The sequence below is a fragment of the Ambystoma mexicanum genome, chromosome 2q, assembly GCF_040938575.1.
Source record: "Ambystoma mexicanum isolate Mex_15411 chromosome 2q, UKY_AmexF1_1, whole genome shotgun sequence".
NCBI classification, from domain to species: domain Eukaryota; kingdom Metazoa; phylum Chordata; class Amphibia; order Caudata; family Ambystomatidae; genus Ambystoma; species Ambystoma mexicanum.
In genome coordinates this window covers 1392529667-1392557266 of record NC_090924.1, presented here as the reverse complement: position 1 = coordinate 1392557266, position 27600 = coordinate 1392529667, and the positions used below count along the sequence as shown (strand labels likewise).

The following is a 27600-nucleotide window of genomic DNA, read 5'->3' as shown; positions in this document are numbered from 1 at the left end:
TTGTACCGTGACGCTCAGCAAGAAATCGGTGTAATAAAGTGGACAATACATTTTTCTGATCTTCTGATACTCATATAATAGGCACGGTATAAACCTATAAATTGTAATCTGGCTAACAGTCATTCTAAGGGAGTTGGACCTTGGGGTTTAATATTCAATTACAGTTGCTTTTCGGTTCACAGAGAAGGGGAAGCAATTACTTCAACGTAGTTTTGGATAACAGTTACACTCAAGGTAAGTAAAACCGATACTACAAGCCACTGAAGGGCTGGTGTAACCTAAGATTTATTTTTTGTCTGTCTAAAGGAGACCATGCAAAGCAAAACCCAGTGTTGCACTGTTTGAGTGACTCCGTTATGTCGGCAAAACATAAGGCAGGCTTTATCTGGTGGAACAAAACCCAGTTACACAAAAATTCTTACCGGAATACTATCAAAACAACATTACTTAGAGGTACAACCAGTTCTTAGGCGAGCAAAATAACCTTTTATATACTTTCGAGAAAAGCATAACATTTCAAAGGTAATTAAACTTCTATATACTTGACAGAAAGGTGGGAACATGATTTCCTATGATGGGAGGACAGTTTGAATCCTCCAGTGAAGTCTTGGTGGTCACGTGATTTCAATTGTTCAACAAATTACTCACACCTGCCATTAATGATAACTGTCTGTGTAACTTAAATGTTACGTTTATTTGAAATGAGAAAGGGGATACTGTTACCAAAAGGGATCAAAGGATACGTTTTAACCTGTGCGAACTGTAGTTTTGTCAACGTTGGCCATGGAAGTGGTGCACATAGGGCATCCTAGCAACAATAGTCATCACTTATTGCCAAAAAGTTATCAAAGTGGATACATTTGAAAAGACAATGTGGACGCTATGTAGAGCTATGGAGACCCCCAAAAAATCGCACCCATCAAAAGACAAAACTACTCTTGTGAGTGTAAAAAGGTGCCCACTCGACAAAACTAAAACAAAACGTTCTGGAAGTTATGGGGTTGACACAGGTCAGTCGATTGATTATTGCTATGAAAATCTTACCCACCATAGGCCATCAATGCCAGTTCCATGCACTGCAATTGTGGATGTGGTTTGGGTCTAGCAGAGGGTTTGACAGACCAAGCCTCAGTGGGCAAATAGCCATTTGCATATCAGTATTTCTGCAACCCAAATGGGCAGTGCAGCACCGATGTGCTAGGGCAATTCTCTTCTAAAATATAGCACCAATAGCAACCACAGACATGTGTTTTATTGATCGAGGGCCAGTAATATAAATGAAGGGAAGGTAAAGCTATACATAAATGAATCTTACACCGATTAAATATTTTTAAATACTTTTTAGAGCATTGAAATTGAGTGTAATAGCATTTGATTGTTTATGTACAATGTCCACACATTGGGGAACATATCGAAATTGTTATTGTGAGCAGATTATGAAGACGGCTACAAATCATTTAAATCTGTAAATCAACTTTTCAACAAGTTCCGCTTTAGGTGGACGGGGCTCATTTGCAATGTTTTGTGGCATTGTATCTGTCCTAGAACAAAATCAGGACCGATTCCATCAGTATGCATGGCCAACACATTCAATGTCAAATCTTTCACAAATTCGAATTCCATTTCCTGGTGTATTGGCTTGGTCACCCATCGTTTGCCTTGTTTTGTAAAGGCCAAGAAGTGACGAAGCATCCCAAAGTTTGCTGCAGTTTTCGCTTGTTCCCTCCCAACATTCTCGTTGTGCGTAAATACAGCTGGTCTTGTTCTGGCCTCCATACCGTCTATGCCAAAATGGAACCTTTTGGGCCTGTACATTAGCCGCATATCATGAAACTCCTCTAAATCTCCGGTACGCAGAATTCTGAGAGTCCCTTCAGGTCTCTTGAATGCGTTTTATTGTACACGATCTTCTCAAGTGCATTGTTTGGAGGGGAACATGGCACCAAGCACTTCTTCTTGCGTACTTAAAGGTCCATGTGCACATTCGTGAAAATGTTGGTTTTCTGTCCATGAGTGTACGTTGGAACAATGGTGCATCAATGAACGCCATTTCTCAAGTAGAATTTCTACAGATCCATCACAAGTTTTGGAGCTCCACCAAAGATGGTTGCTGATAGATTGACACCACTTTAAAAAAAATTCCGAACCCTTATTTTCCAGCAGCTGTAATTTCTTTATTGACTCATATGCCTACTGGGTTGCAGATGGTAACGCTGAATGCCTCAATGCCAGATGGCCCAGGGTAGATTATATCATGGTATGGAAATTTGCTGTAGTATCTAGAATAGAGCTAGGCGAGCCAGTCGAGGCTCGGGCTAGCTCGGTCACGGCACTTATTTTAGTGCGACCCTCGTGTCGGATCAGTGCCTGCCCAAACTACGGTCCTGACCATGAACCTCTTCTGCGCACTTTCGGATCCCTGCAGCACTGTGCTATCCTTGCCGAGATGAGATTACACGCTCTAAGCTTCGCCACTAGATCAGAGGAAACAACCTCTGCCTGTGTCACTGAGGGAGCATGTATTGATGGACAGCTTTGGCCCATGAAGCAGCAGCGTGATGGAGGCAAACGCAGTGCTGGGGGCATACAATGAAATTCTGGGCATTGCATGACAAGATAAAAGACCAGGTTATTTGTCAGTGGGACACCTCTCCCCTTAGGCACCTCGATGAGGGTACCCAAAGGAAAAGGTGTCCCGCTGGCAGGACAATGTGTGCTGAGCAATTCCTGCTCAGCACGTGGATGAGAGGGACACCTTACCCTTTCAGAAAGGGCGAGGTGTCCCACTGCCAGGACAATGTCCCAAGGAACTTCAGACAACAGAGGGGATATCCCATTGCTCTGTGTCAAGAGAGCATTTCAATGTGAGACATTAGGCTCTGATGGGAGGCGGAGAAGGGAAGGGCCTATTAGCATGGACTTTTGTCCCTTTCGAAATGGGAATGGGAGGGAGTGAATAGAAGTGAGAAGGGTTCATACTGTTGCATGGTTTATGACATTACTATGGCTTTCAAACCCAAGGGCGATTTGTTAGGCTCACATTAATCTACATGATGCTATTGTGACTTTGCATGCAGGATGAGGAGAATACAACTAAAGTCATAAACATATTTCGATGACAATGCATATGGTGTATAGATAGTTTATGTAATGTGTTTTGCTTCCAAGGCAATGCTATAAAGTATTATTTAAGCACATGAAATGCAAAGCAAAACCTTAATAAATATATCAACAAAACCTGGGAAGATGTGCTCTGTGTGATTCACTTCATAGCGTATGTTAATAGATCATGCTGTTATTTAAAAAAAAAAAAAAAGCCTTCTGACACTAGAGTTGCTCCATATATTAGAGTGCAGTTTAGGTATGTTGCACCACAGTTATTTGCCACTTGGCTTACTTATGGCAACTTAGTCGAAAGTCACTTCAGTGGTGCGTCCCAGTATCAAAGACTGATGATGCTCCTTGCAATGTCCCTTTCTGAAGTCCTTTCTGTTGGTGCAATCCATATGCAAATTTGGAGGTTTGCATGTAGCTTGCCCCAGAGTGCTTGGACAGAGCTCTAATAGAGGAGTTGCCTGCATCTGTAATGATTCTAGAGTTTTTTATTTTTGTTGTTAAAATGCCACTAATGTTACCACAAAAGTAGATTGGGGCAGAGGTGGGCGGTTTGGTGGCAAGAATGAGATCGTATGGAATTGCGTGCACTGCATTTGGGGGAAGGGGGAGTAGCATGACTTCTTTTTGGTTTTTTTTGTTGTGGCTCGCGGCCCCCCACTCTTGTAATGCTGGAAACTCCCCTGCCCCCTACCTGGGCTACACTCTGCAGTGCTTCCTGTGGTCTACCCGCAATGCTGCAGCCGTGGCTGGCTACAGGCAGAGCAACTGCTGTGAAGAACGCACCATAAAGGTGCACACAGAACAGCGACACAGGTGATGGTCAGCAGTTGTGTCCAGGGCTTGCCATTGCTACTGTAGGCGTGCGCACGCATGCGCATCTAGGTGAAAGGGCAAAGTGAAAAAAGTCCTCAATTTGAACAATCGGGCCGTCCGCTGGAGGTAGCAGGGCATTCCCCAGCCTTCACTGTTTTCAGGCATTTTGCTCAGCCGGTTTTCTTTCTTCTGGTCTGAAAGAGGCACACTGCCCTCGAGACATCGAGAGGCGCTCCATCTCTGCCGAAGACTCTGCTTTAAAGGATCATATCTTGTCGCTGACTGGTGTTAAAGCGTGCGCATTTGTCACATTTGCACTATAAAATGTCCACACAAAGACACTTCTGATAGAGAAACACAAAGCCCCAATTGCGATCTGCAGGCCTTCGAGAAAAGCACCCGCAGCAAGTTGCGAGGTGCACAAAAAGGCATCGCCAGCCCGGGTATTAATCGCACATTTGTGAAAGGCCCTCAATAGCAGATGCGAGGGGGGTCACAATAGGGACACTATCATTTGAAAGTGAACTTAACTGGTGCAGGGTGATATTTATTTTTGAGAGATACTGATATTTATTTTCAATATCGATATAGGATGAGAATATCATTCACATCAAGATATATACATATATACAACAGAATTGCTTTCTATGTAAATAAACAATGTTTACCTCCATCCGCTTTGCCCATGTAAATTTGGGAAAAGCATGCACATTGCCCTTTTAGAGGCAGCCCCCTACTTTTGTCTGTGGCTCCCTCTGTGCCCCCCTAAATTTGATTCCTGGAGACGCCACTGCCTCCTAGAGCATGAGATATTAGAAACCTGTGATGGCATACATGCCAATATTATCCGTTCCTTCTGGAAAACCGTAGTACAGTCCTGATTTTGGCTTTGCATTCTGGGACCTGTAGTCCTGGGTTCATAATGTTGAAATCTGAGACTGCAGGTCCCAGAATGCAAAGTAGAGGTTGAGAAAGTGCGATGTTGCAGAGGCTGAAATGGCAGAGGGTGAAACTGCAAAGGCTCAGGTGCTGAAAATGCTCTCACTATGCCGAGAATGAGACCTTGCATTGGCGAAGCTAAAGTTGATGAGAATGGAAAGAGGGACTGATGAGCCAACATGTGAGCTAATACCGAGGGAAGGGTGATGCAGAGCTTAAAATGGTACTAATAGCCTGGGTGGTGTTCCTTGAGCATTTCGAGCTCTCTCATTTGCAAAATAATGAATTTCAAGATTCACATAGATACTTGCACGGCTTGTGTTTGGCTCTTAGAGCCAGGCCAGACCCCTTGGCTCGGCTCTCGTCTAGAAGTTATCACAGAGCGGTCATTGAAGTATACTCCAGCTTTGCCGGGGAGGGTTCCGTGTAAAAAGGCCAGCTGAATCGCCAATTTCTCACTAGCTCTAATAATTATTAAGCAAGCCATTGTATTGCATATGCAGGGAATATTGCACCAACAATGAGAGGAGTATGTGGACTATGGACTTGGTTACCTACACAAAATGTGTTTCATGGCCCAGGTGTGTAAACCCAACTGATGGGTCCAACCTCCAATTGGATATGTTGCCTCTAAGATTGGTCCATGATGGACCTTTATTAATACAAGTGCTGTGCATGTTACCCTGCATTACGCACTATTTAACACTTTCTCAACAGTTGCATCTTTAACATAATATGCCCATGTGATTTATGTGCCCAAATATGAACACTTATGTTCAAACATTTTTTTGTCTTTATAAACAAAAAAAGAAAACCAAAGTATGCCCTCCCAGAAGAGATTTTGAACTTCTCCTTCGACCCTAAAGGCATGCCTGCATTTATTACATGGCATTCTCAGCTCATACAGGCAACTACACCATTTATTACCACAGCATTGATATTGATATTTTATTTCTATCACGCTCGTACACAAGTGTTTCAGAGGGCAACAGGGGAGAACAAAACAGTGATCTTACTAGGCCCAGTGACATTGAGAACGCGCAAGTGCATGGGAGAGGGGGAGGGGAAAAGTGCATGGAAGGGGGGAGAAAGTGGAAAGCGCGAAGCAGAGGAGAAACAGATAAATAATAAAGGCAACAAACCGTGATAGTGCAGCCAGCAATTTGCAAGTGCTAAGTTTAAGGCAGCGTACAGGGTAGGTCTGATAAGTGCAGGAAGAAAAAAAGGGGGGGGCTGTATCGGTACAGATGCAGACCCCAGTGCAAGGGGTGGCGCGGAGGCAGTGCCGGAGGGTGGCAGGGTGAGCAGGTACCTGGGCCCGGAGGACAGAGGGTGGCCAGGTGCACAGTGCCGAGAGAGAACAGATCAGCAGGGGAGAGGGGAAGCGAAGGCAGAAGAAAAAAGGAAGGTCTTAAGGTGCTTCCGGAACCGGAGATGGTTCTCCTCAAGTTTTGGAGTAGCAGGGAGGCTGTTCCAGAGTGAGGCCCCAGCCGAAGATGGAGATCTACCCCCAGCTTGTTTCTTTGAAAAACGACTGACCCACAGGCAGTTGGATGTAGAGGAGCGAAGAGCTCAAGAGGGGAGGTATTTGCGGAGGGATAGCTGAAGGTCTTGTGGACAATGCAGAGAGTTTTGAATTTAATCCTTGCATCCACTGGGAGCCAATGGAGAGATTTCAGAGCTGGAGAGATACGATCCCAGGGCTTGGGGCCAAGGACCAGTCTTGCAGTCCTGTTCTGGATTACTTGCAGAGGGCGGAGAGTAGAGGCAGGTAGATTTAGAAAGAGGCTGTTACAATAGTCCAAGCTAGAGAGACCCAGAGCTTGGGATACCATGAGCTTCTGGGGGAAGGAGAGGAAAGGCAGAGTACCTCTGAGGAGGTGCAGTCGGAAATTTGACTTTATAGAGACCTCAGAGATGTGGGCGGAGAAGGAAAGGGTGGAGTCAAAGGTGACCCTGAGGTTCTTAGCCTCGCAGGTGGCGGTAGGAGGGCCAAGGGAAGGAGGAGGGCCAAGGGAGGCCGGCCAGAATGTGAGGGGGAAAAGGATGGTGAAGGTGTGCCGATGAGGATCTCCGTCTTGCTGGCATTCAGACAAAGATCATTGGCGGCACACCAGTCTTGAATGGCAGTTAGGCAATCTCTGATGAGAGAGGGAGAGGAGGTGGCAGAAGGCAGCCTGAAAATGAGTTGAGTGTCGTCAGCGTAGCACTGGAAATTTGAGCAGAAAGTGGCAATGCAGTGGGCGAGAGTTGCTAGGTATTGGTTGAGCAGGCAGGGCGAGGGGTTAGACCCCTGGGGAACACCATAGGTAGAGACGAAGTTGGACCTGGGAGGGTCGATCTGAGAGGAAAGGTCAGCCAGGCCAAAGCCTGATCAGTGATACCGAGGTTTTCACGGAGATGCAGCATGCAGTGAGAAGAGAGTACCAAGGCCTCTTTGGGGGACACACATGATCAGGCACAGTCTTCGTCTTATGAGAAAGATGTGCTAAAGGGAGGCCCTTGGTTTCGAAGACCTGTTATCCTGATCACAAAAGCCAGAAGTAAATCTAGTTGCTGCAGAATACACAGAAACAAATGGCTAAATCTGTGTCTGAGTATGCGGTGACAGGAATGTATTTTGTTTTTGAATAAACTGTAATTTAGACTTCATAATGTGCTTTTATATACACTCGGTGACATTAAGAAATGTATCAGATTATAGAGGTGGTCCAAACGGATCCTCAGTTGATTTCAGTATTGCCTGTCATTTCACTTGTTTGTAGCGTTCTTTTCCATCTAGACCCTTTTTTATACAGTTGAAACATTTCCTGCATTTCAATCCCATCTATATTCCCCCGCGGTACTCCATCTTTCAAGTGGGCTCGAAACGTATCTTTTCTGGATACGCGAGAGTCTCGGCTATCAAACAGTTTGCCAGGAGTGCGCCTTTCACTACGCCTGTCCTTCTCTCGCTCCCTTCATCACTCTTCTGGTTTTTCCCCATTCGCCTAGGTCTGCCAATTGTCTAATAGCATCCACCACCTCATCTGTTACTTTACCCATCATTCCTACTAACAGTCATCACAATATTTGTGTATGCTGGGGTTTGGGGGGCAAGGAGGGGTTCTGAAAAAGGTATTTCTAGCAGAAACTGATAACGCCATATGTTCTGGAGTTTCCACATTAATTGCTTTTTTCACATCGTGTTCCCTTACCCTGTGAATGGCCTCTTAACGTATACCACTTTCTCTCCTCAGTTGGCCATTCTGACGTAATCAGATACTTGTGATTACAAGCCTAGGATGCAAATTGCAGAAGCGACATCTGCCCCTCATCTCCATTGGCCTCACGGGGAGGGCCTATACGTAAAATGTCCTGTATCTGGACCTCCTGCGTTAATGGTAGAAACCTAGGAGAATCGGTCGCATCTAATAGAATACCCGCTGCCCATCCATCAAACAATTGGACCATCCATGCTAACAGATTCACCAGCTTTATGTTTTAATCGAGTAATAATCTCCCCAACCTCTTGTGAATAATCCTCAAGCGCATCTACCACACCACCTCCCCGAACCATTGGATGACTAACCGTTACCTCATTTCAGCCAGGATCTGGTTTGGGAACAACCTCTGGCTTGGAACCACTATCGGTACTAGTGCTATCAAATACATCTCCATCCCATCCATCTGGGTCACAATCCATTCCTTCGGAGGCAATCACTGTTGCCATCTTCCGCAAGTTCACACTTCCTAGTCTTTTCTGATATTTATAGCGGGCAACTCTTACCGCTGCCCACTTGGTAACTTTTTGATATTTATCTGCAGTATCATGATACAACTTCATTTGGAGTGGTTGCATGAGCGCAATCTGCTTTTCAGTCGCCACCTCCTTTTCTAATCTATAAACCTCTGCTTGCAGGTCTACATTTAGCTGATGCCATTTTCCGAAAAATGCATGCAACAGAATCCAACCCCTTCTTCCCAGAGCTGTGCACTCTGTCCCTTTTTCCATGGCACTTGTAATAGGTATTTAACCACTTCATCCGGACTCGTCTCTCCTACGCTGGTATTCCAGGTCTCGCTCAACCCCGCACCACATGCCCATGTTTAAATAGGGAACTAATTCCATCAAATGGATGTTTCACTTCCCTTGTAAACAATACCTTAGCACACTACTTTTTTTAAAAAAAACATGATTTATTGCCGTTCGAGTCCAAAAACTCAACTTCATCTTAACAAGGTTCCTTGGCATCAAAATCAGTAAAAGAACCCTGCTCACAGCACCAAAATGTTGTGCTTTTACCTGGCCTAGTAGGGGAACACCTCTGACTTACCTGTCCCCGGCCCTTCCTGTACAATGAACTGTTCGACTCAGACAGGCAAATATAAGACAACTGATTATATAAAACACCACATAAACATATAGTTATACAAGAACATAGAAAAGAAATTATCACCGTCATTGCTGTTGCAGAAGACACCTTCATCTTGGCCACTTGGACACTGCTTAGTCCCAGAGCAGGTAGGCAAAGAGATCCGATACATCACCCGGGGATCCAAGTTCTGACTGACTCCTTTTGGCTACAAGCCTCTTCTCTTTATTTGGGCATATCCTCGCCTCTTTCAGTTATGGCTGCCCTCGGCCGAAGAGCAGATCACAAGTGAAAGTGGCAAAGAGTGGAAAAAACCAGACAGAATTGATAAAACCCAGCTTTCCCCTCTTTGCATTCTTTCCCAGGACCCCTTATCACTGCAGCTGCATTGCCCTCCAAATCCCTTTTCAATTCGTCCTTCAGCGGACAATAAGGAAGGTGACTATCGTGGAATAACACACCTCTCCGGAGCAAATTCCAAAAGTAACAGTGGAAAGTACACTCTTCATTAGGACACAGCTAGAAAAAGAAAGGGAGATGTCCCCCCACCCTCCCGGATAGGCGGGGGGGAGTTAATTGGCGAAGGACTTCTGAAGGGGTCTCACAATGTGGGAAATACTACTTCAGACTCCAAAAATGATAAATAAATCCTCCAAGGAACTGAGATGGGATGGAACTCTGGATTTAAGGAAAACATGAATAGAGGCAACATCATTGGGGGGGATTCCAGGGACAGCCACAATTAAGAACCCTATGCTCAGAGGACATATGAAGAGTGGCCTTTCCAAAGAATGGGGCAGAAAGTACGGTATGTTTTTTTTCTTTTCTTCTTTGTCAAATTTAATTGCACAAATGGGTTGGAGTAACCGAGAAGCTTGGAATACCTTGGGTTTCCGTTTGGTGGAACTGTCGGACCAAGAAGACATGGACACCTTCTTAAACGCGATTCCACAACCAGAAGCAATGATAACTGAAGTATACTGGAAGGTTTGGACACAGCGATGAGTGGGCCTGGCTGGAAGGGGCGTTACAGATGTTCAGAAAAGTGAAATCTAATCCGAAGCATCTTTAGAAAACCGGATGCAACAATAACATGGAACGTGTGTAGTTTCTGGAAAATGGTAGGAACAACCACTGCGTCCCTAAAGCTAGCAACCGTCATGGCCTTACAGGAGACTATGGCTGTGGTTGCTTTTGTACTCACTGAGTTTTAAACTTATTGGAAGCTTTCCATACATTACCCAAAATGGAGGCCCAAAGGAGGGCTGGCAATGGCCATAGATATAACTTGGGCCTGTACTCATGAGGTAGAAGTTGGCTCACCGGATCTAATGGCTAAATCTCCTTTGTGTAAATTTCTATGGAAACCAAGTCAAACATGATGGATTTTCAGGCCATGTTAGATACTCTATTTAAAGACTGGCTGGGCAAGTTTGAGAATGCAAATGTGATTGTGGCAGGATACCTCAATGCCATTTGTGTGCCTTCTCGGGCAAAACAATTAAAAGACGAAGATGACATTAAGGGGGGAACAAACAGGAAGGCTTTGGAACACATCCATGACGGACTGGGTCCTCTGCCCTAGTATTCCAACAGAGGAAGACCCAAATGAATGTCGTACCTGGAAGAGAGGAAATAGGAAATCGTGGCTTGATAAAATTTTCCTTAGTCCCGGGTTGAGTGGTAAAAGTGGTTGCTTAACCATTGGAGAGGACATGGGAAGCAACCATCTACCTATCAGTCTGAAACTACGTTTGAAAGTGGAAATTCAACATCTTGTCCCTGCATTGGTTTTTACTGTTGCAGCGAGGGGAGGGAGAGCCATTAGATGGATTAAGAGGGCATGCAGTTCTTTCATGTATTTGTGGGGAGAAGAATTGGAGCACATGGCAGAGCGGGGAGAAACACGTACATCTTGGAACTACAACAAGAAGTTGCTTAAGTGTATAAAATGTGTGCAGGGTAAGGGAAAACTGCAGAGAAACGCCTCACATAAACACATTATAAACGAGTTCAGAAAGTGAAATCGGCATCATAAACGAGTTCAGAAAGTGAAAGCAGCAAACCGAGCGGCTATTAGTCTGTGGTAGAAACTCCTCTTCCTATAACAATTTTTGTGAGGGAAAGAGGAGGATTCGAGCAGGCTATATACGAGAGGTGAAGTTAATGAAGAGGGAAACTTCTATAAAATGGTAGGGGCAATAGTAAAAAAAAGGACTCCGCAAATGTATGGGCCCTGATGGGAGAAACCATAGGAAAATGGCTGAAAGAGACTGACGAAGGTGAAGGACTAAAAGAAAGAATATCATTATTTGCGACCTGTTTGCTCTGTAACACAGCAAATGCATGTTAAGAGCATTTCCAGCTGCCATCCAAATATGCTGATTCTGAGCAGTTATTACTCCTCTGTTATAAGTTCTGCAGCCAGTGTCCCCAAACATATTCATGCAAAATCAAAAATTGTTTGATCTAGAGAAGGTCATAGTTTGGTGTTACTGTAGGCGAATCAGAGAAAAGTAAAAGGAGGTTAATGCAGAGCTGTCATTTGTGACCATGTGTAGGTTGCGGCCCTACAGCTAAAGGGTGTATTGGCCACTTTTATTCCCAAAAGTAGTACAAATACACCCAACAAGGAAGCGGGCTCGTAGGACCTTGTGCCCCTGCTTTCACCCACATAGCTCTGGATATGTTTGTAACAGTAGTGCACGTTGTACCATAGGGAGAACATTCTATTATTACTGCCTCATCAGAAGAAGCAAACACATTTTAGTGTATGAATAACTAGGTCTAATTATTACCAAAACATTTCCGTTTTCCAGTTAAATTATTTTTAACGGGGTTATAAGCGACTAAAAATATGTTTGAACTCCTAACTTAAAAAAATAGGCAAAATACTCCTACTTCAAAATGTTATTTGGAGCACTTATAGGTTGCCACTAATTTTAAAGAAATGGATGTCACTGGGACAAAGCTTTTGCTGAAGAGATCCTCCTAATTTTCAATGACTCATTTCTTAATGTGGTTTCACTGCGCGTTCTTTTGTTTTTGAATGTTTAAATAACATACGCTCTAAAAACCACCAATCCTCCCCATAACTGCAAGGAAATATGAGCTTTACAAAGTTTTCTTGTTTCTTTCAAACCTGTTAAAATATCAACACGCTAAAGTAATCCATGTAAACGCATTTTTAGATTATCATTTTCAGCACGTCCTTTTTAAATCATTTTTAGTTTTGGCTATTAGGTGGCAGTGAAAGCGTTACCTATAAAGCTGAAAATATTGTCATTAACATAAGAGCTTGTTCTTTAAAACAGTTTGTGATTTCAGTCTTGCCTGCGCCAACAGGGCATGAAACATTTAAAATCTTGCTCTTTGGGATTTTGAATGTCGCTGCATGTTTTCCTGTAGAATAAACTAGCACTGATATTTGATTGTACTGGCATTACATGGGCCTCTATCAACACGTTATTCTCGCATGTCCGTGCTTTAACTGTAAGTGGCTGAGCACGGTTTTACCCTTGTTTGATTACTAATTTGTGGCCAATGCTGACCAATTTGGCCACAAACCGAATTAATGTCTTATGGCTGTTTCTTGGAAGAGGGTCCTAGAACTTTTCAAGTTCTCCGCAGCATCACTGAAATACCTCCCCAGCCTGCACTAGCATTTTCAAATTATTTCTATCGAAGAATTTGTATCGCAAAGAAATTTTCAGACTATGCCTGGTGCTAAAAAAATGAACCTTGAAATGAGCCTGAATGTGAGCCTATTATTTGGGTTGGTTGTATATGCCGAGTATTTGCTACTGTGATCTAGCAACTCCAACATCAGTTGGTCCTGAAGGGTTAACCTTTATGCCAACCAATCTATATCAAATCTTCAGTGACATGTAATGTGTTGTGCATGCACAAAATGGAAGCCATTGAATCTTGTGCTTTGCTTTGAGTAATCATTGGCGCAAAATGGGTTTAGCCATTTTCCAGGATTACCATGGGTCAGGAAAAATTGGCACTTTAGCATCAATACTTCTTGCTACACTGGCTCCTAAACTCAACTGGTGATTATTCCGAGTACTGTGTAAAATGAGTATATTTATCACATCCTAGTTACCATGACTCTTACTGACCTCCACATTTTTTTTTTGTCCAAGTGTAATTTGAGGTTGTCCCCTACGTAAGGACAGCAGCTACGGGAAACGCAATTGCCCATCTGAGTGTGGAAAACATGTGCATTTTACCATTCTGGTATGATCTGATAGTACCTACCCCTCTTTCACGCTCTGGCTTCTCTAGTTGGCATAAAATAATTTCACAACTTGCCCAACACGTTTTAAAATCCTTTCTGCAGTGATTTTCTTTTAATAAAAAGTCATAACTTTTGTTTTTAGCTGCCTTTCTTACTCAGACGGTTTGTCTCGATGACACCACAGTAAAATTTGAAATTTGGGACACAGCTGGTCAGGAGCGATATCACAGCCTCGCACCCATGTACTACAGAGGAGCACAGGCAGCGATAGTTGTATATGACATTACCAATGAGGTAAGTTGGGTATGTTTGCTCTGTTGAATCCAAGGAATGTTAGGAATCTTTGATTTTGAGAACCAGTACACGGGTCATGTCTTTTGCTAAGAAATATGACATGTTAATGTTTTCATCTATTTGAATTTGAGAGATTTGTGTTGGTAAATGTTATTGTGTATCTCTGCTCAATCTAGTTGCTGGTATATTTCTTTTGTACCTCCACCTTGTGTATTGTCTTTGTGCTTGACATGGACTTCAAATTGGCTTCCTTTATGTCCAACTGTTCCAAACCGACTACTTTCCTCTGTTACATTTACATTTATTTCACCTTCGACTCCAGTGTGCTCCTCCGTTAACTCCGTGTTTGCTACTCATGCATTATGCTCCTTCAATATTGGCCCTTTCCTAAAGATATTTCATGCTTTCGGCACACCTGTTAATGATTTAAAAAACCTACTTAAGTTCAGCTGAGATCACACATATGGTGGAATATTCTCCAGGTGAAGAAAACTAATAATTGGAGACTTGATGCCGGGAACTTAGTTTTCACTTAGTTGGATAACTGGCAAAAGGTTTTTAAAGATGAAAACGTTTCAGAAGAATATTTGGAAAATTGTTAGTTATTCGTGCACTTGTCAAACAATCCCGCCTTGGGCATGGGTTACCTTCGCAGTCTCTCAGGGTGCCAAACTAATATTCACACAGGGTGTCAGCCTTTGCCATGCCAGCATGGATGAGCCATAAAAAAGGTACTTTGGGCCTATTTAAAAATGAAAGGCTGCCTAGTGCTGGTGCTGCAGCGACTCCCAACGTAAGTGGAAAAAACTCCTGCCGCCTGAGTGAAGCCTTTCATTGGGCTGGCTGAGCAGCTTTTCTATACTGTGGGACCAACCACCCCACCCCCGTCACTCAAAATATCTCTTGATGGAACCAAAGCCTGGCATTTTGCATAAAAGCAAAGCTCCATTTTGGTTATGTGACATGCTCCTTGCTCAAATGCATGTTTCAGATTTAAAGAGTGTTCTTTTTTGAAGAATGTGTTGTGTAAGATTATCATAGTAATGATGCACCTTCCTGACCTGTGTCAACCCCAGATCTTTGCTTTTACTGGTGGGTTATTTTTCCCTATACCTCTGAGTGGGAACCTTTTTCCCCACACACAATGTTTTACTCTTTTTATGGGTGTCATTTTAAAAGACTCTCCATAGTGTCTTTTAAAGTGATCCTCTTTGGCAACATTTTGGCAATAAGTGCCTATTGTTGCTGGGTTGCCCCAGCGGCTCCCCTTAACTTTCTCTGGCTAATCTTGTGAGAACTATAGTTCCCGAGGGTAGAAAAGATCTTTGGATCCCTTTGAAATGTTATTAGATGAGGCCACCTTATGTGTAGTGCTGGGGAGATCCCCTTTCTCATTTTAAATGTAACATGTATGCTACAAGGACAAACTTACCTTTAATGTCTGTTGGCAGAGAACCTTTTTTTATTAATTCGGTGCACCTATACTGCGGGCTGTTGGCACATTTTACCAAAATGGTCGCTATATCCTTTTTTCACCTTTTTTAGCATTTCATGTCCTTTCTGGTTCCTTTCCCTGACCTCCAGGGTGGGAATTCCTTTGTGTGATTTTTATCTTCGGCGGGAGTCCTGTGGACTCCCCTCCCAGGCTCCAGAGTGTATGTGAAGGCAGAAAGCGAGGGGGGGTGGGGGTGAGAGTACAATACTCTGCAGTCCTTTGTCTTCCAGCCTGAGTGTGAGAATCCAGTTCAAACTGGGAGGTTGGCTATCCTGAAAGAATTGCCATCCCCCAAGTTTGAATGTTGCTTGGCTGTTTGATTGGCTGGGTTCCTGCCTAAAAGTCTGATCCTGGAAGCTGAAGAGGTGGTAGACCGCTATACCAAAACCGAAGAGAAAGATCTAGAATTTGCGGCCGAAACGATTTCCAGCGACCAGAGAGCCTGCTGTGTAACCGGAGACTGCTGTTACCCTTCTTCCAGTCGACCTGGGAGCTCCGAAAATGACGACCCAGAGCCTGGTGAGACTCACCAGACTCGAGGACCTGCATTTTGAGCTATCTCACTACGTGCTGTGATTTTGCTGGCTGCAATACCTCAATACCTTAGGACCTCAAGCCATTGTGCGGTTCAGTCTTCAGGATTTCCGAAACTCGCTGAAACTTCGTGGGCATCCTGCTGGATCTCCAGGGGCACAATTCTAGTTTGAAAAGTCCTCGCCAGTGTGCTGGACCTTGCAAACAATGAGAATCCGACCAGTGATATTCTTTTTTCTGTGCTCCTGAAAAAGGCACCAAATACACAGAGCTGCATACAACCGGAAGGAAAACCTTGCCTAGAGCCTTCCCCGTGATCCTTGCTGCAGTCCTTCCAGTTTCCTGTCTTCTTGATGAAGGAATCCAAAGTCATCCTGCTGCTAAAATATTCTTCTGTGCGGAGGTACTGTGCTGGCTTGGGTATTTACTTACCTAAAGTCTCTTGTGATTCCTGTGTAGTTTTGGGGTGTGTTCTGTGATTGGGAGGCCTCTTGACCAGTTCAACCAGGCCCACTGCTGGAATCCTCCTAGGGTGTCTTCTCTGAAGTCCCTGGACCCATAATTAACTGTAAAGTAGAATACTTAATGGTGTGAACAGTCTTCCTCTGGAACTCTGAACTCTGCCTGCAACTGAGCCCTAGCTCACCGGGCCTACAGATGGCTCTTGAGAGAGCTTATGTAATAGAATTGGAAAGGGCTGGATACTTTAAGGGGGGTCCCCCTCAAAAAGTAAGACAAGTGTTGAAAAGTATACTTGCTTCATAAATTAGTTATTTGGTAACTTTAAACTCTGAGTGAATAGTTACAAAAAGTATTACCTTAGATATGTGCTGCCATTCTGAAGTGTGTATATATAGGATTTACTTACCTTGAGCAAGCTGTTTGCCTTCTTTAAATAAGTATTTTCAAAGTCTTTCCTTAGAAACGTTCGCCATTCTAACCAAAAGTAGGTAGAGGGTTAACTTACTCACCTGTGAATTGGGTTCTCCCCCTTCCCAAAAATGTTGTTGGTTACACCTTATTCTTGTTAGGATAATTAGGAGTGTCCCCAATTGGGTTTGCTTCCCCTGACTTGCTGTTAGCCTGTCCAGAATAAGTCTGCATAGGTCATACTTACCTTTTAGGTTGCTGGTAGTTCCTTACAAAAGTATATAGGTTTTACTTACCTTACATAACTGTGTGCCATCCAAAAATGAGTTAATGTATTGCTTCCCTTAGTCTGTAAACTGAAAAGCAACTGTAATTGAATATTACACCCTAAGGTCCAACTCCCCTAGAATACGTATTATCCTGAATCCGAGTTCGTTTTTTTATTTTTACTAGTCCTGGAATAAGTGTTCCACTATTCTGAAAAGTATATTGTCCAGTTGACTGACTTTGTGATTTCTTGCTGAGAGTCATGGTACAACTGACGGGCTCTACTACCCTTACTGTAAAGTAACTTATGGTTTTACTCCCCAAGAATAGGTGTGACGTATACTGAATGTTCGATGAGGTCTGACTTACCCAGAAATCCATTTTTTATTTTTTTTTTTTAAACCTGTATTTATTTGACTTGACAACGCACAAGTAACAAGGATGCACACAGCGCTTTAGTAGGAAACGAACAAAAACCATGATCAACAATACTGGCATTTAGTGGACGATTCATACACGTAATTGGGCCCGGGTACAGGCAATAACACAGTTTGGGGGGGGGGGGGGCTGGGGGTGAGCAGTCTTTGTTCACGGGGTAGCAACAGGAGAGGACAGAGTAGGGACGGAGGACACCGCGTCCGAGTTCATGGTGGACATATAACTGCAAAACTTCCGCCAAATGTCCCTTGGTCTCGAGTGGGGATGTTGCAACATGCCCCATGCCTCCTCAGTATTTGACGCCGAGGTGACCGCTTTGAGCCACTGTGTACGAGGGTGCTCTAGGCCGGAGCCAGTTCATCAAGATGCAGCGTACTGCTAAGAGCATGCAGAGGCCAGCCAGCCAGGTTTTTTCGTTACAATTCCTCCTTTGGTAGAACGAGAGGAGCTGCCAGTCAAAGTGGTCCGCGTAAAAGTACCCGTGGTGGTCTGGGAAATAGAGGTGCCAAAGCCGCTCAGGCAGCTGCCTCTTTGACTTCAGGCGCTACCGCAGCCGCTAAACAGTCATGAGGCCATGTCCCATGGTTCGCCGGTTGGGGCAGACTGTCTCAGCATCTAGAAGAATGGCGAGCCATTACTTCGGATGCGTGGGTGCTGCAAACAATAGCCCATGGCTACTGCCTTCCCTTCCTACAGCGGCCTCGTGACAATCCACTGGGGAATCTCTTTTTGAAGCTCCCGGATTCGCTCCTTGTGCAGGAAGTCTTGACCCTGCTAGAGAAAGGCGCTATAGAACTGGTGCCTGTAGCAAGAGGAACAAGGGTGGGTATTCCCCATATTTTTTGATTCCGAAGAAAGACTGGGGAGTGAGACCCATCCTGGATTTGCGTTGATTGAACAAAGTTCTCAGGAAGGACTAATTCAAGATGCTAACTCCCTCTCTCAAGTCCTCCAGGCCCTTCAACTTCAGGATTGGTTGGTGTCTCTGGACCTACAGGATGCTTACATTCACGTGCCGATTTATCCCAAGCACAGAAAGTACCTGAGGTTTGCGGCTGGCGACTCTCACTTTCGGGTTCTGCCATTCGAATTGACCTCCGCCCAGAGGGTCTTCACCAAGCTAATGGTGGTGGTGGTGGTGGCAGCGTATCTCAGGTGAGGGGGGATTCACGTCTGCCCCTACCTGGACGACTGGCTGATCCGTGCGTGCTCTCCCGAGCAAGCATTGGCCCACCTCGGTCTCACCTGCCACTCCCTCCACAAGCTGGGCTTCTCCCTCCATTTCAAGAAGTCTCATCTGACACCTTCCCAACGGCTCCAGTTCATAGGGGCTGTGTTGGACACATCCTTGGGGAAGTGCTTGCCTCCCAAGGTGAGGGCTCATCAGATTGTGCAGATGGTGGACAAGTTTCAACCTGCCCAGAGTCTCCAGGCTTTTGAATTCTTAAGGTTGCTCAGCCTCGTGGCATCCTGCATTTTTCTTGTGCCAGAGGCCAGGTTGAGAATGAGATCCCTGCAATGGGTCCTCAGGATACAGTGGTCTGTGTTCTCTGGCAAGATGTCGGATCCCGTTCAGATTTCACTTTCGGCCTCCCAGGATCTTCTGTGGTGGGCCAACGAGGGGAACCTGATGAAGGGGGAGCCGTTTTGGCAACCGTGGCCGGAGGTGACTGTAGTGACGGACGCTTCCCTCACAGGATGGGGAGCTCATGCCAACGACTTGACCGCCAGCGGTCGCTGGTCTCCATTGGAGGTGAAACTTCACATCAACCTGTTAGAGCTGATGGCCATCAGGCTGGCCCTTAAGGCTTTTCTGCCGTCTGTGCGGGGGAAGAGTGCCCATGCATTACCTCTACAAAAAAGGAGGGGTAGGGTCACTTCCATTGTCTAGAGAGGCAATGCAGCTCTGGTTCTGGGCCATCCAGCAGGGAATATCACACTCAGCAGTTCATCTCGCCGGAGAGGACAATGCGTCGGTGGACGCTCTGAGCAGGCAGAGTACAATCTCTCATGAGTGGGAGTTGGCTCAGGAAGTCCTTCTGGAGATCTTCGCCCTTTGGGAAAGCCCATAAGTGGATCTCTTCGCCACCAGCGCCAACCGGAAGTGCGAGAGATTCAGCTCAAGAGACTCCATAGGTTGCACCCTAGGAGAGCTCTGAGCTTTTATATTTCTAGGATGTCCAGGGTCAGAGTGGATGATGAACTCTTTGTAGGGTATGCTGGTCACTGATTGGGTCAGGCCGTTACAAAAAAGATCTTGTCCAGGTGGATTATCCTCACCATTGCTGAGTTACCGTTTGGTGGGCAAGGACCCTCCTGAAGGGTTGCGAGCTCATTCCACTAGGGGCGTGACTACTTCCACAGCCCTACAGCGGGGAGTTCCGATTCTGGAATATTTGTGATGCAGCCACATGGGCTTCTATCCACACCTTTGTTAAACATTATTCCCTTGATACTCTACATGGTGAAGATATGGCCCTTGGTAAGGCGATCCTTTATTCTGCCATCTGATTGGGTATTCTAAATTCTTCTCCCTCCTCCATTTTCTGGCACTGCTTTGGGAGTCTGTCAAAGATGTGGAATACGGTGGAGGACACAATCCATTCGAAGAAAAAGTTACCAACTGGTAACGTTCTTTCGATTGGATGTCCCTCCAACGTATTCCACATCGCCCTCCCCGCATGCCCCTCTGGAGATTTCCTATGCGATTGCAGCTTAGTTTCCGCAAGGCTATGTGCAGTCGAGCAGGCATTGGATATGTGCATGTCACACTTTATGGAGGAAAAAACATAAACTGAGGCTACGGGCACCGTGTGTCCTATTTATAACATCCGGTGACTTAGCTCTCGACGGAGGTCTTCGAGGGACATCGACCCGACGCAGGACGCCCTCTGCCGAAAAGTTTCCGAACTACACAGCTTTGGACATTACATGTCTAAGATGTGGAATACATTGGAAGAACATCCAATCGAAAGAACATTACCAGTTGGTAACTAACTTATTCATCTTGATCGGTCCTGGTTAAGGCCCCTTATACACCCCTTATACACCTACCACCTACACGGAGGTCAGGGTCCCCAACTCGTTCCTTCTCTGGATTCAGGGGGTTTCAGGATCGCTGTGTGCGCCAAACTGAAGCTCCGGTTGGCGGGCCCCGCCGAAAGCAACGGCAAGGTGGTTGATTTTTCTCTCGGCCATCAGCCTCCTCTCCAGAGACAGGAAGTCTCCCTGCAGACAAATCTTCCGAATTATATTTCTTGTCGGTCGCACGAGACGCCGGTGGGAGGATGAATCTCGTCTCATCTGGAGGCGTGGGAGACCATCACCGAAGACCGGTGGGTTTTGTCCATCGCTCCCGCTTGCCCCACCCTTCAACCCTCTTTTCCAGCAGATCGGGTTGCCCTCCCTCAGAGCTGAGGTACAGAAACTTCTAGACCTCAGAGCAGTGGAGCCTGTTCCCCTTAGGCAGCAAGGGGAGGGCTTCTACTCCCGTCTGTTCAGTGCCCAAACCCAACCAGGCTGGCCTGCGCACTATCCTCTATATTTCCCAGTTGAATCTTTCTCAAGAGAAATTCAAGATGATCACGCCTTGCCAAATAAAGTCCTCTCTTCGGAAGGGCGACTGGCTGAGAGTAGTGGACCTTCAGGACTCATACATGCACATCCTGATATGAAGTCTGCATTGGAAATATCTGTGGTTCTCCTTGGGATAGGAACACTTCCAGTTCTGTGTGCTACCATTTGGTCTCAGCTCGGCACTTCGTGTCGTTACGAAGATCATGTCGGTCATTGCAGCTTTCCTCCGGCTGCAGGGCCTTCATGTATATCCATATTTGGACAATTCGCTCCTGCGCAGTCCTTGCACACAGTCTGCATTGATCAATCTCCAGTCTCTCCTCCCGCTCCTGTTCCACCTTGGGCTGTCGGTGAACTGGTGGAAATCTTCCATGACATTCTCAAGACCTGATTTTCCTGGGTTTCTGTTGGAATACAGTCAGCACCAAGGCTTTACTAAAAGAGGACAGGATTGCAGACCTATCGACCATGTGTCTGCTCTTCTTCCAGTCCTCGCAAATGGTGGCTTGGTGGTTCCAAAGACTCCTGGGCCTCATGGCTTCTTGCGTGCTAGCCCTTCCTCATGCAAGTCTAAAGATGAGGTGTACTCGGCTGGCTCTTCGGAGCTGTTGGCCTCAGGCTTCAAACCCAGATTCCAAGATAATCCCAGCTCCGTCCTGCATGACTGCTGTTTGGGAGAATTCTCTGAAATGTGCGATTTCCTCTCTACCTTAGAGACCCCCAGCATTTTTCTTTTCTTTCTTTGCATCTTCTACCTCTCACAAGCCTCCCAGCTTGTGACCCTATATTGATTCTACTTTTTCTACAAAGACCTCTAAAACATTGTGCAAGACTTTTTTTTTTTAATTGTTTGATTCAAAAAATGAAACTTTACAATTTATAACAATAATTTCCTTGCTTTAAAAAACAAAAAGCAATTAACAGTATACATTTTCAATTCATTTTCATTTTTCCATAAACAACAAAAGTTAAAACTTCAATTCAATTAATTCAAAATGAAACTTTACAATTTATAACAATATTTTCCTTGTCTTAAAAAAAAAACAAATATACATTTTCGATTCATTTTCATATTTCCATAAACAAAAAGCTAAAACTTCAGTTAGTTCATTTAGTGCAGAAATATGTTTCATTATTTCCTTTAAAAAATTGGTAAGATTAATAAGCAACTTACAACTATTCCCCCACATACACCTATTCCATAGTGCACATTTTGATAATTCAGTATCAGAATATAGATATTTTCCTAGATGTCTAGATCTTAATACATCATAATATTTACAAAAAATCACCAGATGTTTCAGCGATTCAGTAGTACCTTCTATATGGCAAAATCTACACTTTGGGCACTAGACTGGGAACCTTTATCAACCCAGTTATGAATGCGTTCACAAGTATGGAATTGGTTCAAGCGGAACCGCATATAAAGATTCCTTTCTAAAAAGTTAGGAAATTGTAATAAGTACCTGGGTAAAACGCCCATGTTTCTTCTGAATGGGGCATATTCTTTATACATCTTGAGATTACCAATATGATCAGATTGCTGACACCAAGCCAACAATTGGAATTTCTGTTTGTTTGCAGGTGAACACAATATAAAATCTTCTTTTGAAATATTTGTGGCTTCTAAAATTTCATCCATTTTCTTAACGAAACCGGTTAGTGTAAGTAGGGAACCGTGTTTAATTACTTGACCGAGGTCAACATAAAGGGAATTCCTAGGAGGACTTAGCATCTTTCTGTAATTATTTAGTTTTCTCCATCTCCCCTTGGCAGACAGAGGTAGCAGTCCTAGTTCATGTAGAATAATTGCATTGGGAACAGATCTAGCAAGACCCAAGACCTTTTTCCATAATTGCCCTTGTATCATGTCGAGAAAGTCATCCATTTCAACCATACCGAGATCAAGAATGTATAATATACAAGGTTCTATCTTCAACAAATAGAACTGAATGATTGGAATTGAGGAATAATTGCAGTATTTCCTAAACAATATACACATTTGTGAAATCAGAGGTTTAATTTTTTCCCTTAACATTTTGGACCACCATAACTTGGAATTCTGGTCTGTAAGGGTGTAACCTAAATATCGCAACTCTTTGACCACCTCCAATTTTTCGATCCCAATAACCCAATCATACTTATTGAGTTTTCTTACCATCCGTAAAAATCAAGATTTTAGATTTGGCCCAGTTTATTTTTAAGTTGTGGTCCCCTGCAAAATGGTGAAAGGCATCCAGCTTATTCTGTAACCCATATGGGGTTCTGTCTAGGAGTAGTAGATCATCTGCAAAACTAATACAATTTAATTTGTGATGTCCAAGTTTGACCGGGTAACATACAATATCCTTCCAAAGAATTTCAATCTGAGAAAGATAGATGTTGAATAGTATTGCGGTCATAGAGCACCCCTGTTTCAGTCCAATTTCAGTTGGAATTTGATCTGTTAAGGTTCCCATTTTATTTACACGGACCATGTAGTCGTGTTAGCATGTAAAAGCGCTATCAACGCCACCAGATATACTGGGATCCCCAAGTGGATCATAATCTTCCACAGTAAACTTCTTATAAGAGTGTCAAAAGCTGAACTGAGGTCTAACGCAGCCATATAGACTGCCCCAGTTCCGCTTTTATTAGAGTGACACTGAAGAAGAGATGGAATTGTGGCATTCAATGTACATCCCATATCTTTACGAAAACCGGTCTGAAATTTTGACAAAATGTCATGCCTAAATAGATATTCTTGAAGATCGTTTAGAATAAGCTGAGAAAATACCTTAGCCGAAGCATCCGTAATAGCAATGGGTCTAAAGTTCTCAGGAACATTGGAGGGGCCCTTCTTATAAATGGGAACTATGATGGCGGAACACCAAGTGATGGGAATCTTTTTAGAGGCGAAAATTAGATCAAATTTAGTTTTTAGGATGGAAGCCCAGAATTGCGGATCATATTTAAATACACATGCTGGGATGCAATCGGGACCAGCAGCTTTGGTATCTTTCAGCTTAAGGAAAGCATCAGTCACATCCTCCAGTGAACACGGACATTGTTCTAAGATAAATTCTGCATAATCAGTGTGAGGAATACTTTGGAATGATTTATGTAGGGAAAATTTACCGCGTATATATCTCCCAGGTGGCAGCAAGAATGGAAGGTTCACAGAAGACACTTGGACCATACACATTTCTTATCAGAGCCCAGATGTTCCAAGTTTCGTGGGCCAATATATTGTACATCATACGCTGATTATCCTTAATAGCAATTTCATGTCTATAAAGCCTAATCTGGTTCTTGAAAGAGACAATGATGTGCTTTTTTCCCAAGCCATACTCTAGTGGGCTCAAATTTAATTTGGCTAATTTTCTAATTTTAGAATTTTTTGAGTTTTTGATTGTAAATTCTTAGATCAAATGCATGACGATGATCTCTATAAAAATTAGATGGTCTAAGTTCATGCACAATGTCAATCAAGAAAGCTTGAATATTTAGTTTTACTTCCATTTCTAGTTTCGTAAACTCATAGCTAGAATTTATATAAATATATGTTGGATCCTCCTTAATTTTTAAAATGAGTTTTCTGCAGATGTATCTGTTCCATCTAATGGACAAGCCTGGCCTGTTGGACTCTATCAATTGTAGCGATTCTTCCTTAACTAATCTCCAGTTTGTAGTGGAGAGATTAATAGAGATAGCGAGATGATCCCCATACCCAAAATTTAGTATTTGAGTAGGTTCGCAAAGATTGTACAAGTGTGAGATTAGGAAAAAATGGTCACTATAAGAGCTGCGGTCACCACGTTTCCAAGTAAACAAGCAGGATCCATGCTTGCATGTCCCAACCTAGTAAGTGTCGCACCCACTTTTGACCATTTATCGCGGTTAATTGTAATCTCCCATTATCCAAAGGTACTGTGTGCTGTGTAAGCTTTATGTTAGGGAGAATTCTCTGTTTAGGCTGAATTTCCTAACCTAGTGAGTACCCCAGCAGCTTTGCTGGATTCCTGGAGTTTGTTTTTTTCATCCTGCCAAGAGTGAGACTCTTTTCTCCCACTCTTGGACATGAATGTGGTTAATTCCTTTGAATGTCAATGTGTTCTATGGGCTATGGGGTCTTTTACTCCATAGGGTCTCATGTGTTTTACTATGTGTGTTACACCGCACCCTCCGTGCCGTAACACTGGGGTGTCCTAGAGGATTCCCCACCATAGACTCCATACCCTGGGACTGACTACTGTCTCCCAGGGCCTGTAACGTCACCATTGGCTTTGCTAGACCTAAATTTACTAACAGAACTAGTACAAACCATCCTATTGTGGACGTACTGGTAGGGGTAGTTCGATTACCCCTGGGTCTGTTGTTCGAGGGTGCACTGTCCCGTCCCCCCTCGTCGAGTTTTGGCTGGTGGCAGTGGAAACTACTTGTTATATTCGACCCCGAATATAATTCTATGGGATTCTTCCCATTGTTGGAGGCTAATACTTTTTCACATTAGTCTCTAACATACCGTCGGTTTATTTGTCTTAAGTAAATCTACCGGATTGTATTTTCTGCCAGAACTCGGTTTTTAAGATGGCGTATGTGTTCGCCTCTGTAACTCCGAACCAAAGGTTGAGCCCTTTTTTCCACTTTTGGCGGGCTTCTGCACAGAAGCCCTCCAAAGTGGTGCCATTCTGTCTGGGTACCACAGGGCGTGTGGGAGGGGGGTTTAGGCACCCTGGACTGAGTTGCCTTGCCAACTCAAGTCGCACTCTGGTGTGATTGGCCCAAGTGGTGAGCCACCCCGCTCACCACTTAGCGTGTTTTGATTGACAGCTAGGCTGAATGAATGGGGGTTTTCTGCACAAAAAAGCAGGGCTTTTGGGACTGGATCTTCAGAAGTCGCCACAGGACCTAAGAATCCGACGAGGGTAAAGCTGAGCCGACCTGCAATGACGACACCTCCGGTGGAGCCCTGCTGAACCGACTAACCACTTCCCAACGACCGAGGAGATCTCCCCGCTGGAGAGTCTTCTTCCGCTGACTAGTGGGAACAACCAGTCCCTTTGCTTTTTCTTCGCTTCCAGGGCGTAGTGGTCAAATTGCCCGTGCTGAACCGGATAACCACTAGCCCGTACCGCGACCAAAAGTTGGTGCCTTGTGACGGAGCACTCCGCGGCTGGTCTCTTCCCTGGTGGTGCAACGATCTTCAACTTTCCTTCGACGACGAGACCATCTCATCTCTTGGCAAAGCCCCGACTTGCATCCACCACCAGGAACAACTGCCCCCGCCGGATCTGTCTCTTCACTTACAAGGTACTGTGTCCGCCTGGCTTCCCTTGTGACGGTTAGCGTGGGGTGTCTTAAATCCTTACCTTTCCATTGGGTCGCCTCCAGACCTTAACTTTTTGTTCTAAACTGGTCCAACCTTTCTGTGTCAATTTGCTACAAAGACTCGAAGTGCATGTCCACTGTGATACTTTTTGGGACATATCGCCTTGCCTCTCTCCGAGTGGGCCTGGCCTCTGAACTTTGTGATCTACAGTAGACCCTGCCTTACTTGCCTTGCATTTGCTTCGTAAAAGTGTTGGTACCGAGTTGGTTTCATACCCTGCCTTTTCTCTCCCGTTCTAGCGAATATTAGAGTGCCATCTAGGTTAAAGCATTCACCTCTGCAAATAAGTGGTGCCGTTGAACATAGACTTGTCGAAATATTGTTAGGTGATTGATATACTTATAGTAATTGTAATTGAAGTTGTTTGCCGTATTAGTGCCAGTGTGTTTTTCATAGACGTGTTTTTATAAATAAATAATTATATATCTTTACACCCAAGCTCTGTTCCGTGTCTGCTTGTTCTACTGTGTAAATTGCCCTATTTTGTATACTCCACATACTGCCTAACTCTTCTTGAGGGAAGTCTGACTGCTCTGCCACAGCTACCAAGTGAATCTGTGTGGTACAGACTGCTACCAAGTGGGTTTACTGCCAAACCCCTGTAGGCCTAAATCTTTTGCTGTGGTCCCAGAGGGCACTGCACAGGTTTCTGCTTAATAGTTTAGTCCTATAACATGAAGAATTAAAATCGCCACCTAAAATAATCTGAACATAATCAATAGTTGAAAATATATCTTCCAAAATTCCATCGAGTACTTGCAAAAAATGTTCCCAGGTAACACGGGCCCTGTTCCAATACAGGGAGATAATTACTAGATCAGGCTCGTGCCCTCCCTTAGAACCTGGGTGAATTACAAGAAGACTTTCATCTTTTAGTAACAACTTAACATCAAAATTGCAACAGTTGCTTATAAGAACAGCTAAACCACTTGATGGCCTACCATGTAAACCCCTAGTTGCTTCCACAGTATATGTACCAAAACCTTCAATAGAAAAAGGGGACATCTGCATTGTTTCCTGAAGTAGATAAATTTCATGTTTTTTGCTGCATTTGTCTTTTCCAAACCACCGCTGGAAATTGGCAAGTCCACAACAATTTCAGGATGTGATTCTCAAATTACCCTTGCTACGCTATCACATCTTTGTTAGTGTTTGCTAGAGGGCATCCAGTATTATCAGCCCCACGGGTAACTCCATTTAGGGCGACCACTAAAGCAAGCAGTTGTTTCAGTGTTTCAGCACTTACATTTAACTCTGGAACCACTTGTGTATTAACAACTTTAGGAGT

At 44.2% G+C, this 27600-nt stretch overlaps 1 protein-coding gene across 3 annotated transcripts in view; it reads left to right on the top strand.

Annotated features, from left to right (window-relative positions):
* The window catches only part of RAB5A (RAB5A, member RAS oncogene family), a 300874-nt gene that overhangs the window by 75299 nt on the left and 197975 nt on the right, over nt 1-27600 (top strand). For all 3 annotated transcript variants that reach the window (XM_069648878.1, XM_069648879.1, XM_069648880.1), the window contains exon 3: nt 13610-13761. In XM_069648878.1, the coding sequence (XP_069504979.1) occupies nt 13610-13761 (152 nt within the window). The remainder of the gene's footprint in view (nt 1-13609; nt 13762-27600) is intronic.